The sequence below is a fragment of the Oenanthe melanoleuca genome, chromosome 2 (genome assembly GCF_029582105.1).
Source record: "Oenanthe melanoleuca isolate GR-GAL-2019-014 chromosome 2, OMel1.0, whole genome shotgun sequence".
In the NCBI taxonomy this organism is placed as follows: Eukaryota; Metazoa; Chordata; class Aves; order Passeriformes; family Muscicapidae; genus Oenanthe; species Oenanthe melanoleuca.
In genome coordinates, this window is record NC_079335.1 from 32,505,285 (window position 1) to 32,519,192 (window position 13,908).

General features: G+C 39.2%; 1 protein-coding gene across 1 annotated transcript in view; it reads left to right on the top strand.

The window, feature by feature from the left end:
* EYA1 (EYA transcriptional coactivator and phosphatase 1) overlaps window positions 1-13,908 on the top strand; it is a 155,145-nt gene that overhangs the window by 96,600 nt on the left and 44,637 nt on the right. Inside the window, exons 9-10 of the mRNA XM_056485623.1 lie at window positions 4,004-4,086; window positions 4,508-4,694. Coding sequence (XP_056341598.1) covers window positions 4,004-4,086; window positions 4,508-4,694 — 270 coding nt within the window. The remainder of the gene's footprint in view (window positions 1-4,003; window positions 4,087-4,507; window positions 4,695-13,908) is intronic.

The following is a 13,908-nucleotide window of genomic DNA, read 5'->3' on the forward strand; positions in this document are numbered from 1 at the left end:
GTAATATTTTCATTAAGTAAACTTTTGTATTTGAAACAACTCTAAATTGACTTAATTCTTCCTTTTGATTGAATAGCTGTTGAAAGTAAACAGGAACATTTGTTTCGCTTTCCTGATTTAATTTTGGAAGGAGAACTTATCCATAATATAACTATTATTTAAGGACAAAATTGATTCTCCTGACAGAAGACAGGGTTAGTGCTGCTGCTGTTCAGTTTGTGCAGAAGCCTCCAGAGAGGAGAATGAGTTTATTCTCCCTTTTCCCTCTAGCAGTATATGGGCAGGCTGCAGCCTCAGCCTTGTCATAGCCTGCAATAGCTGCTCTTCATCTTCTTGGTGCAGCTGCTGAGCTGCTAAATGGAGATAATGGATCCCACAGGCTCCTTCGCAAGGCAGGTTACACGGCGCTCGGGCCCTGCTGGCATTCCTGCCTGCAGCTACGGGGATTTCCTAGCAGCCTTGCAGTTGTCCTGCTCGTGTTCCCTGGCTGGGCTTACCTCGTGCTAGAAAGCTTTGGAGTTAATTCTGGTTCCTCTCCCTGGGATGAATATCTCCCTGCAATGCAGGGACGCTGCCTCGCGCTGCGTGTGCAGCCAATTAAAGCCAGTGCTTTTCCTGACCCTGCTGAAATTACAGCGTCATTAGTCACCGAACAATAGCCGGGGGAGAGGCTGCCAGCTTATGAAAATTAGAAGGAGAATTGCTGCCTGTGACTCCTTGCTAAGTTTGTTCTGGTAATTGGATTTTTTGTTTTTCACAAATTTGTAATCTCAGTGATAGAGGATGCGTAGGGGAGAGGATGAGAAGAGGACTCAGGCGGTTCTGCCACCCATCTCCCAGCTCCCCTCCCCCCTCTTACTTTATTTAACAAGTGTGTTCCTTAAGCTGTTTTTCATATAAGTTGCTTCATAGATGTTGAAAGACCACTTACATGACTAATAGCTGTGGGAATGGGCCGTTGTTCCTATATTGGCAGAGTTATAAGGACTGCACAGTGAGGATAAATGGAGTGGAGAGGGGCTGGGGGAAACAGCAAGGCAGGAACTCCTTTTGCAAATGTCTTATTTGAGTCTCCTTTGATTGTGATAAAAAGCATGGCTTTTACCCTCCACCAGAGAACCCTACCACTGGAAGGGTGCTAGGCCTGTGATGAGCGCTAGCATTGTTTTAGTAACCAGGGCTGTGATGATAGAGAATAGCTATCCAATTGGTTTGGGAATTCAGCCGCAAAAAAGTAAATGTTAAGGTATTTGGTTATTATTATACAGTATAAAAATATTGTGCTGGATGGCTTAGCAGTTACTAAGACAACAAGGGGGACTTTGCCAAGGATTTTTAAACACTGTAAGCAAACGGAAGAAACCTTGAGTTTAAATAGCCCATCTGGCCGTCTGAGGCTTTCCCAAGAGAGCTGCACTAAACTTCTGCCACATACATTGTACCCTGATGATAGACATAGCCCGTGGCAAGGAGACTGAGCTAGGGGAGCAAATGTGCCTCTGTGGCCAGTGCAGGGGGGAGGACCTTAGGGCCTTCCCCTGCCTGCGGCGGCACAGGGCGCCCCGCGCCCGGAGCGCGCCCCGCTCCCAGCAGGGTCCGGCCGCCTTCCCCTGCTGCCTGGGGTTCCCAGCTTTAATGTGGGTCAGAGCTCTTTGCAAAATAGACCTTTGACCTGCAATTTACAGCTTTTATCACATTTTAAAGCTGTGGTGCCGGCCAACTTAGGGCGGTAAATCTCACATGTTTTGTAGCCCTTCTTATTTTTGTGTTTGTTCAGCTAAGGCAGGATAGCGGCTCTATGCCATGTTATGGCTGAATATTTAAAAAACAATTTGCAAAATCATGAGTATTTTAAAAACAACTTCAGGCCTGTAGTTCTGGGTGGCCCACAGAGCTGTTTCTGAGAAACCTGCTTCATGTTTGTTACGGTCTAGGAGACCCTTACCCCTCCTCCATAGAAGCCAGGGCTGACCATGAGATGAAAGAGCGATCTGCATGTTAGTGTGTGTGTGTCTTTGTCTGAGAGGGAGAGATGCTGGCTGGCATGTAATTACTTTTCTCATTTGCTCTTGCAAATTATTTTCCAAACTTTCTGAGGAAGGATAATGCATTCCTCAAGCAAAGTCTGGAGTTTTTTCTACTTATAACTATGAGAGGCCTTATATATCTTTTTAGAGTGGCTCAAACTGTGCACTTTTAAAACCTGGGTTTGAATGTATTACTGCATCATTCAAAAAACCCTACAGAAATAAGAAGAGACACAGTGACTTATATTCTTCCAGCCAACTATTAGAAATAAAATACCATTTCAAAGTTTTGCAATTTAAAATATTTTTCAGCTGTATTTTGGCTTTTGTGTTTGTTACAATAAAAAAAAATAACATCTGTTTTCCAATTTTAAATTAAATTTAAAGCATGTTTTTCTCATTAGTACTGTTTATCTGTACTATCTGCTAAACTTGGATGTCAACTCTTCTGCTGAAGTAATCTGATTTTAGTTCACAGGATTGGTAGCATGTATCAACAATCAGAGATTTTGTACTAGTAGAAGACAGAAGAGAAATTTTACAGTTTACAGTCATTTCATATGTTAAGTTTAAGCTTCATCCTTTACTACTAATCTACTACTGTGAGGCTTAACTTGTATGTGCTTTAGTAACTTCTGCAGTCAAAACATTTAAATATTTTTCCTTCTGACTTCTATAGCTATGATACCTATTGGTTTGGTGTTTTTTTGTTTAAGGAAAGTAAATAGCTCACAAATGTCCTTCAGGGGTTGTAGTAAGTATGGACCCCTGCCTACTTTCTGTCCTTTTTGAAATTGCAAGAAATGTTGCTTCTCCCAATGAGTAACCTCTTTTTGGATTTGGTTGTTAATTGAGTTGTGTCAGGTACATCAGAGGTTTGGTGCATCTGTGTGCCTGGTTCCCTGTTGATTTTCGTCCCTCCTTGTCTCCTTTGCTCACCTGCAAGTTTTGCTCCCAAGGTCTCTGTATATCTTTGCACTCAGGCAGATTTTGGTGGTGAGGGAGGCTGTAAACAGCCTGCACACTTTAATAACCTGCACTGACTGGTGCTTTCCTGCTAGATGAGTTCAATAGGTTGCTTCATTACAGACTTTGTGGTGGCTTATGTAGCTTCACCCTGTGCATCCATATGTCTCAGCTGGTGGCTGTGTCACTCCTGGGTTATAACCAGCAAGGGCAAGGCAGCTGGAAGGGGGTTACTGCCCTTTCAGTGGAACAGCTTCTCAGGGTGGGTATTAGACAGGAGCCCCATCTGTCTGTTTTTGGTGGCTTGTGAAAGCTGGAGGAGGGAGATGGAGGCAGTAATTCAGTCTCTGGGCTAAATTCCTGGTCTCCCTTCTCAGAGAGGTACTTTTTTTCTCTTGTGTCATGCCCAGTACACTCTGTCAAAAGAGGAAGGGTTTGCAGCCCAAGGCTGTCTCTGATCGATTAGTGAGTCCTAATGGCTTTGCAGTGGGACTGAGCTGTTTGGAGCTTTTGCTGCTCCTGTGGGGGGCTGAGGCTCAGGGAGGGGAGAGGACACAGTTCTCAAGGGTGGGAGTAGAAACAGAGCCACCAAGCTTTCATGAGGAAAGGTGGTGTCTCTCCGGACAAAGCTTGCCCTTATTGTTGAGTAACAACAACAACAGAAACAAAGAAACCCTCATTACTTCCACAGTGCTGGAGTGCTGGGTGTTATGGGTGTTATTCAGAAGGGTGCAATAGCTTAATTTTCAATCAGGGATGAGGTAGGTCCAAAATTCCTGTCAAAATTTCAATGTGTTTTTTTTTTTTTTTTTTTTTATTTCAATAATGAAACACAGAGTGCAAGAACTATGAATTATCACTTTCTATGTATTAGCATGTTATAGAGCTGAATCCGTCAACACATGGGAAATATTACAAATCTGCCATAATGTTGTGATGTAATAGTGTGATAGAAGTTATTTTCCAATACTTTGTTTCAGTAATTCACATAATTTTTCATTTCATTTCAGGCAGCAGTTTTACAACATCGTCAGGAATATATGCAGGAAATAATTCACTCACAAATTCTACTGGATTTAATAGTTCACAGCAGGTAAATTTGTAAATAGGAGTTCAGCAAACTTTGGCAAACTTAGAATTCTCATCCACTGAAAAAATGTAGCCCTTAAATAGCTTGTTGAAAGAAATTGTCATCCTTTCAAGTTAAACTAAAGTTTATAACTGTTTTTCTTCAATCTGTCATCTTCCAGTACTAAAACTAATTGTGTGAAGCTGATGTTCTTATTCACACATCTTCAGCAATGTGTATAATAAACTACTTGTGTGAGAAGACATACTAAATTATGTGTAATTTAGATTTTATTTTACTGCCTCACAGTTTTAAGTCCTACAATATCCAGTCCAGGAAGCATACGTGCTCAAAGTCTGACATGTGTTTGTAGTTATATTTTGGAATTTATACTAAAAAGTAGCAAAACTTCGATGGACTAATCAGTTGTTTTTTTGTCTTGCAGGAATATCCCTCTTATCCCAGTTTTGGCCAGGGCCAATATGCACAGTATTATAATAGCTCACCCTATCCTTCACATTACATGACAAACAGCAACACCAGCCCTACGACACCCTCCACAAATGCAACATACCAGCTTCAAGAACCACCATCTGGCATCACCAGTCAAGCAGTTACAGATCCTGCAGCAGGTAATTACATGGATTTTATGGTCCCTATGAGGCACGTTTTTGGAAGTTGAAAGGGGATTGAATTGGATTTTTTTTTTGTGCAGTTGTTGATTTTTTTTTAATTATTTCTTAATCCTGAGCCTGTGGCATATCTTGGACAGATATTAACAGAAAATAGACTAAAGTAAAAAGAGGATCAGTAAAAGTTTTAAAGCTTATCTGGAGTACAAGTTGTTTGTATTTATTTGTAAAGTGTTTGTGTTAAAAATTGCAGGGTGTGGATAAGTCTACAGTAAACAAGAACCTGGTGCTCTTAAGCTCTGTATTCATTAAGATAAAGATTTTTCTTAAATAAGACTGAAATCAAGAGGCCTTCAAACCATAACCCAACTGTCTACTTGAAAGTGAGCTTTTGAGATCTTTATTTCGGAGGACATAATAATGCTTGCAAGGGAGAGTTGAAATTGCACAAGTGTTTCCATTTTAAGAAAAGATTTTCAGTGGCTTATTCTTTTTCCCAGTCATTTTACCTTTCTTGGTGGAATTTGGCAGTTCTTTACTAGTTGAGATATTTTTTGAACATCTATGCCAAACTGCTCTAGCTGTTTTTGAAAATGAGGGGTGAAAAATACTTTTCTCGTTGTTAAGGAAAAGTTAAAATCCATTTTTTTAACAGATCAAGCATGTCAGTCATTAGTAGATGGCAGAAGTATGAAGTCTGTCAGAGAGAAAGTCCAAGGTTGCAGATGTGTTTCTCAGTAATGCAGGAAGAAGCAGTTATGATTTGGCAGTGGTCTCAGGTGGTTTTGTTTCGGACTTCTTTGGGATGAGGTTGGTTTTAGTTCTGTTGAAGCACTTGATGGGACTGTGCAATGTTAAATTTTACTATAATTTGCTTGGCCTCTGTTGCTTTTCTGCATGAGTGTGCACCTGAGAAAATGTTATGCAGTGTTGTCTCTTTTGAGACATTTGCTGCAAGTAGGGAAGAAAATACACATGATGCATGCATTTACATACACAAGGTGCACAGTGTGTGCACTGCATTTGAGAAAGGAATCCTTCTAAATATATGAGTGCTTATTGGGGTCTGTGGCATTTAGATATGGATGTATATTGATGTCTGCATAATTATCCTGCTTTTAACTTTTTAAAAATTTTTTTTTTGTTTTGTTTTCTTGTGATTTTGTGTGCTTTTAAGTTGGAAACAGTTAAGTTCCTCCTACCCAAAAACCCTAAGGTGAAACAAGTTTTGGCTGTTATCAAGATACTAAAATTGAATCATTGTATCATCTGTGCCTTGATCTTTTGGAAAATCTTTGCACGTATTTTTCAAAAGTCATTGATCTTTACTATAGCAAAAAAGCTAAAAAAGCTTTTACTTAAAGCTATAGTGAATGTGAAGAGAGGAAGTCTATTTTTCTCAAGCTCAAAATTAGTGGCTTAAAGGCTGTCCTCCTATTCAAATAATTTTCTGTGCTCTATAAGCCTGAACAGAGCTTTTCTCAGTTCCTTTTTAAGTCTTTTTTTCTCCCTGATATCTTCCATATTCTTGCTATGACAGTTTTGTCATTTTGAAAGAATTTGGTGGGCTTTCTCATGGAAGAGTTCTGCACCTAATTCTTATTTCATGTATTGAAAGCTGTAAATCCAAGGATGCCCTACCACTGCTTGCTTAGCCCTTGCTTGGGCATGTGCACACCTCCTCTGGCATTGCTGGGACTGCCTTTTCTTTTCCCAAGACATTAACATTACTGATGTAACAGTTCTGAAAGTGTTCCTCCAAGCAGTTTGCAAATAACAGCTCTTAATGTAGCTATGGGGTTATCAAGGGCTGGCTGCCTCTACCAGAGGCACATTTAGGGAAGTACCTGCTGTGGACACTCCATTAGAAGGAGCTGATGAAAGTCATCTCCATCAATGTGGTTGCAATCAGCAGGAACTATAGGACCAAATTTCTCCATTTTTCTTTATGCAGTGTTTTTCTTTATGCAGTTAAGTTAGGATCAAGCCCATTTAGGCTCCTTCTGAATTGACTGTAGAGAGATGAGCACTTTTAATTAGAGTTCAGTTTAACAACATTGTTAACCCTGATGCCAAAGCCTCTCCAGTGGTATGAAAGCAGTCTAAAGTGGCTGACATACCAGTGCTGGCTTCCTAAGGAGAAATCAGGCAAGAATCTTTTGCTGCCTCACAAGCCTTCAACACTGGTAAGAGGGAAGGAAGGACCCATCAGTGAATCCTGTGCTTGCCATTTCTCCTTGGACAGTGTAAATGGTTGTACTTTTTTCTTGTTGAGGTTTATTGCTAACCCCCAGTTGAGCTCATACACAGTCTGCCTGGAAGACAAAGCAATGCTGAGCTCAAAGAAAAGAGGGATCAACATGTAGGAAGGGAATGCTGGTGGAGTGGGGACAAGTGTAAGGTGTATTCAACAGAGGGAAATTAATAGTTGGGTCAAAAACACAACAAAAGAGAAAATTAAACAAATTTTTGTTACAATTAGTAAAATTTCTGTAGGCTGTTTTGCCACATCTGCTCAAGTTAGGCTGCTGATTCTTTACCACGACTGGAATGCTTCATGTGAGGGATGGTGGGGAGCAGTGCAGAGCCATTGCATTTAGTAGGATGGGCTCCAGCTGCTGAATTGCAGCTGTCTATCCTTAGACATCTTCTGTATTTTAAAAAAACATGTAATCCATGTGGTTTTGAACTATGCCAGGACAAGCACAGAGCAGCCTTCAGACTTTACACAGGCACCAGAATAATTTGACAGACATAGGTGGTTTCTATGAATTTGGGCCAATAAGTGAAACAGAAGAGTCTGGTAAGAAAAATGTGAAAGGGAGAAAGTAATTATGTGCTCTTGTGACATTTTTAGTAGAGTTTTGCAGACTCAGAAATCTCAGATAATTTCACTTGAAATATGTTTAATTCCTTGTCCAAATATAAAATAATCCTTTTATGGTTCCCCTTGGTTACTAGTTCAATTTGAAAGTTTTTGCCATCAGAAAAACCTGATATTTTCCATGCTCAGTGTTTTTTCTTTCTCTTTGCTTTCAGTATTTGAAAAACTCAGGACAAAGCCATTCATTGCCCAGAGGTTTATTGTATTTATGTCCCTAAATCAAATCTACAAATTAATGTTATTTTCTTGTGAACAAAAGCCTGTATTTTTTCTTAGCGGTGTAATCAGAAAGTTGCTGATTTTTTTTTTCTAAGCTGTAGTATCTAAGAGAATAATAATAAAAATTATAAAGGAGAATAGAGGTAGATAAATGAGCAAGTGTTCATTCTCCCTTCCAATATTCAAATTCACTGAAATATGTTCAGAGTGAACAAAAGCAGTATTTCTTCGTGTTTTGTGTAGGTAAGCTGTGTAGCTCTTTTCCTGCAAAATGTTGTGGATGCAAAAAGTTTATGCCAGTTCAAGCATAAGTTTGACAAGCTCAAATATTAGATTTACACAGACAACAAGAAATCCTTGATGCACAAGATCACTGGAGACTGGGGGTGAATTAGGGCTGTGTGGATGTTGCCCTTTTTATGCTTTCTTACTTATTTTCCAGCTGTTTGCCAGAGTTAAAACTTACCCTGGAGGGGTGGAGTTATGCCCCCATCCAATAAGCCTACCCTGATGCTCAAAAATTCTTAGAGTAACATTCATCACATGTATTTTTGGGAGTTAATATAGAAAAAAACTACCTTTTCTAAAGCCATAATAATTTTCTCTTGCAGTATTTCAACTCCATCATCACAGCTGGTAATAAAAAATTTGTGATTGGTGCCTTTTTTTTTTTTTTCATTCAGTCAGGCAGGCTGAATTTATCTTTCTATTTCATATGATGATGTATTTATAATTTATTACACAGTGTTTCTCACAAGAGAGACTCGCATTGTTCTTGAGAGTCAATCTCTCATTTTCCTTGGTTTCTGTAATAAGTGTGTTTAATAAATTACTGGAAGGTTTGGGAGTTTTTTCATATTACTCACATACTTCACAGTGCAGATTAAAACCTCACAAGGGCTGTGCCAGCCAACAAAACTCGGCCTCAGACACGGGTCACTATTTTGCTTTTAAAGACTAAAATTCTTTTTCCTCAAGTACTTACAAAAGTATTTACAAAAGGGAAAGCAACTTTTACAGTTTCTTCATCCCATGTTTCATAACAATAAATTAGAGACAGAAAAGTGGAAGAGGGCAAATAATTTATATAGACAACTTTTCACTAATACCTGTATGGAAATAAATGTAGCTATAGTCATACTACATTTCTGGTATTCTAATGTTTGTTCTTTTTTGTAAATATAAATGAAGAGTAAATCTAGAGGATATATTTATACAAGGAAGAAAAATAATGGAAAATTCTGTAAAAACAGAAATTAAATTGGATACAATAATGAATGGCAAAGTGCAGTACTGGTTTTGCTTTTCTCATAATGGTTGTTCTCCTGGGATGTTTATCTTTGGTTTCAGTGGGATTTAAAGTAACAATGATTTCAAATTGTTTGAAAACTGAGCTAATGAGTAAGGAAGAAATAGCTAAAAAAGAATACAGGTACTACTGGCTCATTATGGATTGTTTCACCTTTTGTCTTCAACAGAGAATGCTGGAGAAAAAAAATCTGAACCATTTTAGGTTGTGGTCATATATCGTTTATAAATACTGTTATATATAATATTTTGCCATTATTTAAATATGCAATCCTAAATCAAAACCTCAACCAGGCTTTGAAATAAATAGTTATTTTTGCCACTATTTTTAACAGACTGTTGAGAGCTTCTGTCAAGTTTATAATAGCATGCTCTTAATTCTCAACATACAAACATTAAATTTATTTTTCAAGTGAAAGTTTTACCATTTTGTCAAAACAGCACTAGAGATATACTTCTGTGATCCTGCCAGCAAGCATTATTGCATTTCTTGCAATACTTAGTGCTTTTACTACTAATACAGTACTATTTTTTTAATTGACAAGTTTAAAAAAAATCCACAAATACACATGATTGTGCTGCATTGCTTAATCCTGGTCCAGTTGTATGCAAGTAGAAGTTTGTATAAGTGCTCATGGAATTTGTGTTTAGTTTTATTTATGCAAAAGGAAACTTTAATTATGCAAAAGTAAGAAAATCATAGTGTGAGGCTGACATATTCAAATTACTTGGATCTTCTATTTTTATTCTGGTACACAGGAAATTAAACGGCAAAAATGAAGATTTAAGGGGAATCCATTAATCTAAATGGAAAATTTTAGTACATAGCTACTTGCAGAGAAATTTGACTGTACTAACTACCCACCTCATCCATGTAATTTACATTGTGATATGAGATATGATTACTTTGATAATGTGTGTTTACTCTTTTTTGCATAACCTTTCAGTGTAGTAGGGAAAAAGTTTGACAAAATTTGCAATGCCTTTGTCAACAGCAAAAGCTCTACCCACACACACACACACCAGCTGGATTTACCTAGAGGCACACTTGATTTTGGGTTTTCTGGCATAGTCAGTTTTCCCCAGATTTGTCATGAAACACTACTGCTGTACATAAAAATCAACAGTAAGAAAATTCAGCCATTACTATGGGGGGTTTTTCATAACAAACAGAAATTAATTACAGAACATGGTGTTGCAAATGCTTTCTCCACAGCTGTACTCTCTGTTCATAAATAACCAAGGTGGTTTTATTTTTGAGATGATGAAAAATTGTCCTGTGTTACAAAACCATCAACAGTGCCCTGAATGATGTATAAAGGGAAGTGTAAGCTTATGAACTCTTATGTCAATTTGCAGTTGTATGTGCCTTGAAGCATAGAGGAAAGTCTGATACAGTATGGTTCATGTATTTTAGTTAAGCCAGAATGTAAACATATTTCATTCCTCACAGTTATGTTTTTGTCAGGCTTGATGTCACCATATACTGAAGGGATTGCTACCAGGTCAGAAGCAGGGGAGTACCAGTCACACCTGGAAAACAAGATATTTATAGAATCTAGGCTTAAATTTATTTTTTTTCTGACTGACTGTAGAAGTCAAGAGTGGTTCTTTTACACTTACCCAAGGTTCAGAAGAGGGTGAAGCAGAAATAAGCTATAACATTTAGTGTCTGCCTGGAGCAAAGGAGAGAGTTGCTATAGCAGGGAGATCTAAAATGATGTGGTGTATGTGCATGGATGCAGAAGAATAACTGTTGCTACATTATTAATACAATGGTGTGAAGGCATTGGCACACAGAGAAATGGCTGTAGGGGTCCAGACTGATGGATCCACCGTGCTGTCCCTGCCTGCCCCAGGGGCCATCAGCAGGCACCCTGGGAGCATCAAGGACAGGCTTGTGTAAGATTTGCCCTAAGAACTTTTCCAGATATTTTTGTCTCAGGGGATTTCCAGACCTGCTATTGTTCGTGTGTTTAGGGTGTGCCTGCATTAGCATTTTAATTTTGAGTAGGGTTTTTTTTGATGTGAAGCTTTGGCTCAGCAGAGCAGTCCTAGGGCACCCCAGTGGAGTCCTTCCAGTCAAAGCTAACCTGGAATGTGTCCTCCAGAACAGCTCCTAATTCCTCCAGACCCTCCTGGGGATGCCCAGGAGACTGGATCAGAATGCATTTGCACTAAATAACCTCTCAGAAACAGCCAGCAGAACCTGATGTGGTTGCCACCAGTTTCCTGATCCCACAGATCCAACTTGCTGATGTGGTGTAGCTGTAGCACCCCTGAATGCTTCACTTCCAGGGATGTCTTCAGGCTCCTCTTGAACCCATATTTTGGGAGCCTGGCATGTTTTGGTTTTTTTTTTTTTTTTGCAAAATGTGTACAAATCTCATAGCTTTTATCTGAAGTCCTTGTATTTAACCAGGCTGCTGCCAGCTCCCTTTGGTGATCTTGCTTTTGTGTTGGACAGGCAGTGGATCTGATCCTCACTCCCGTCTCTGCTCCTGATTATCTGGAGGGCAGGGTTTTCTCCTGCACTTACTTGTGTTTGTAATGCTCAAGGACAGAATAAAATTGAATTCAGTGCTTTAGAAAAATCATTATTTCACTTGGCTAGTGTTAAAGTATGTCTGTTACCATGAAGTCAGCTGAAGTTGAACTAATTAACCTTCTCTTACCAATTATAGAGTAATGGGTATAGTGATAACATGATTTGTGGCTATGTAAATTGACTTCAGCAAGTCTTTTGATGCCCTGGCAGTTAAATGTCTTCACTTAACAATTTTAAAAGCAAGCTAGGCTAAAGCAGTTTGGCAGGAATTACAGCATAAGGATAAGAAGCTGTTTGGGGAATCATGTCCAGAGAGAAGTCAGTGTTAAAATAGAAGGATGGCTACAGCAGCATTCCTCAGTGTCTGCCTTGGGCCTAGCACCAGCCCACATTTTCATTAATCATTTAGGTGACGGAACAGAATGTGTTTGCCTATTAAATATGTAGATGACACCATGCTGAGAGGGGCTGAGAGACAGGATGAGAACTCAAAAAATGGAGATGTGATCTGAATGGGAGCAGGTGTGAGGTATACATTTAGGCAGGAATGATGAACTGCACAAATGTGGGATGGGGAATGTTGGCAGCTTCTTCCAGGCTCTACCTTTCCCTGCAGACTGCTGTAGTGGCACACAGAGTACTCTCAGCCCCTGGTGTTTTTCTTTCTCCAGAATTTGTCAGGGCTTGTGCTTGTAGAGGCTCTGGGCTCACTGGACACTGCATTCTTTAACTGGGTTTCCTTATGGGGCCCTGAGAGTGACCATTGGGCAGTGAGCTGGTAGCCCAGCCATGCACACAGAGGCTTCCCTTCAGGTACATGGAATCAGTTTCTTGCACACAATGCCATGTTTTGTCCCCACTGGTTACTGCTGTCTGTCACACTGTTTAACACACTGATCTCATGAGAAGACACAGAAGCTGCAGGTATTAGCAATGTTGCTTATTCAGTCATGTGCAAGGTTTGGCCAGGTCTTTGAGAAGCAAGTTCAATGTCACTCCTTCCTCAGAAGATGATCTAGGAATGCTGAATCTAATATTTATGAAAATATTGTAGAAAATGCAAATTTATTCTGGCCAAGTGGTGTCCAGGGGAGGGTAGTCTTCAGAACATTCAGGAGGTCAAGCTTTGTTTGACTTTGCTTTGCATTATTTTGTCCAGTTTGGTGAGACTGTAGAGAATGAGAACCAGAGCCTAGCAAAGAAGGTTGATATGGAAGGGTTAATCTAACAACAAAGGGGATCTGTGAACAGTCTTCAAATGCATGCAGATACAATGAAGGGAATAATTTTCCCCCCACTTTCACAGATTAAACTTCTACTGCTGAAGTTTGTGTTCTAATGACACAGCTGTCTGAGCAGCAGACATTTCCTGGAGAGATTCATAAGAGCAGGACAGACAAATCTTTCCTGGGAATGATGGAAGTACAGTGGTCCCAAGAAGGGGTCCTGAGGCAGGGTTGGGAGTCTTTCTGTCAGGTGCATCCAGACAGATTACCTGTGAAGGGGAAATGGAGATGAGCCTCCACCCAAACTTGCAGCCCTGTGTTTGAAATTTTGAATGAAGTATTCATATGTGAAAGGTGTTTGCAAAGATGGAGAGCTGGATGCCTCTCACAGACAAACTTTCTTCCCTGCCCCCACCATGCTCTGCTCTGTGTCCTCACTTGTTTAGGTTTGCTTGTTTGTTTATTTGTCATGAATGTTTGTTTATACTCTTTCCATCTTACCTGTTCCCTATTTTTGTTAGTATTGCTCCTGCAAGTTTAATACTTGAAACTTTTAGGCATAGCATGTCGGTGAGAAAAATTTCTAAAACTGGGAACTAAAATCACATTCCTAAAAACAGTGTCAGAGACCAAAAGCAGCTTGACTAAATTAGTCAATAGGAAATGCAATTCTTCATTACATCTAAATTTCGGAGTATATGTAGAACATCATTGGTCAGTAGACCAATGTTGAAGAAATTCTGGTCTGTTTATTTTATGGGGTTATAATTTATTTCAAGGCTTTTGTGCATAATTTTCTTTCTCTTTTTATTGAAGATTTTAATAATTAAAATATTGTATAGCAGAGAAATTAACTGGGAAAATTGATTCTAGTTGTTATGATTTCTTATTTGTGGCTAAGTGCAGTAGGTCAAAGAGCAGTCAGCATTCAAAATTTAAATACTTTAAATTAATATTCTGAAGCGTGCATTGTCATAGGAAAACGTATATATTATTGGGATGTGTTGATAGATTTGTCTGGATAATTTT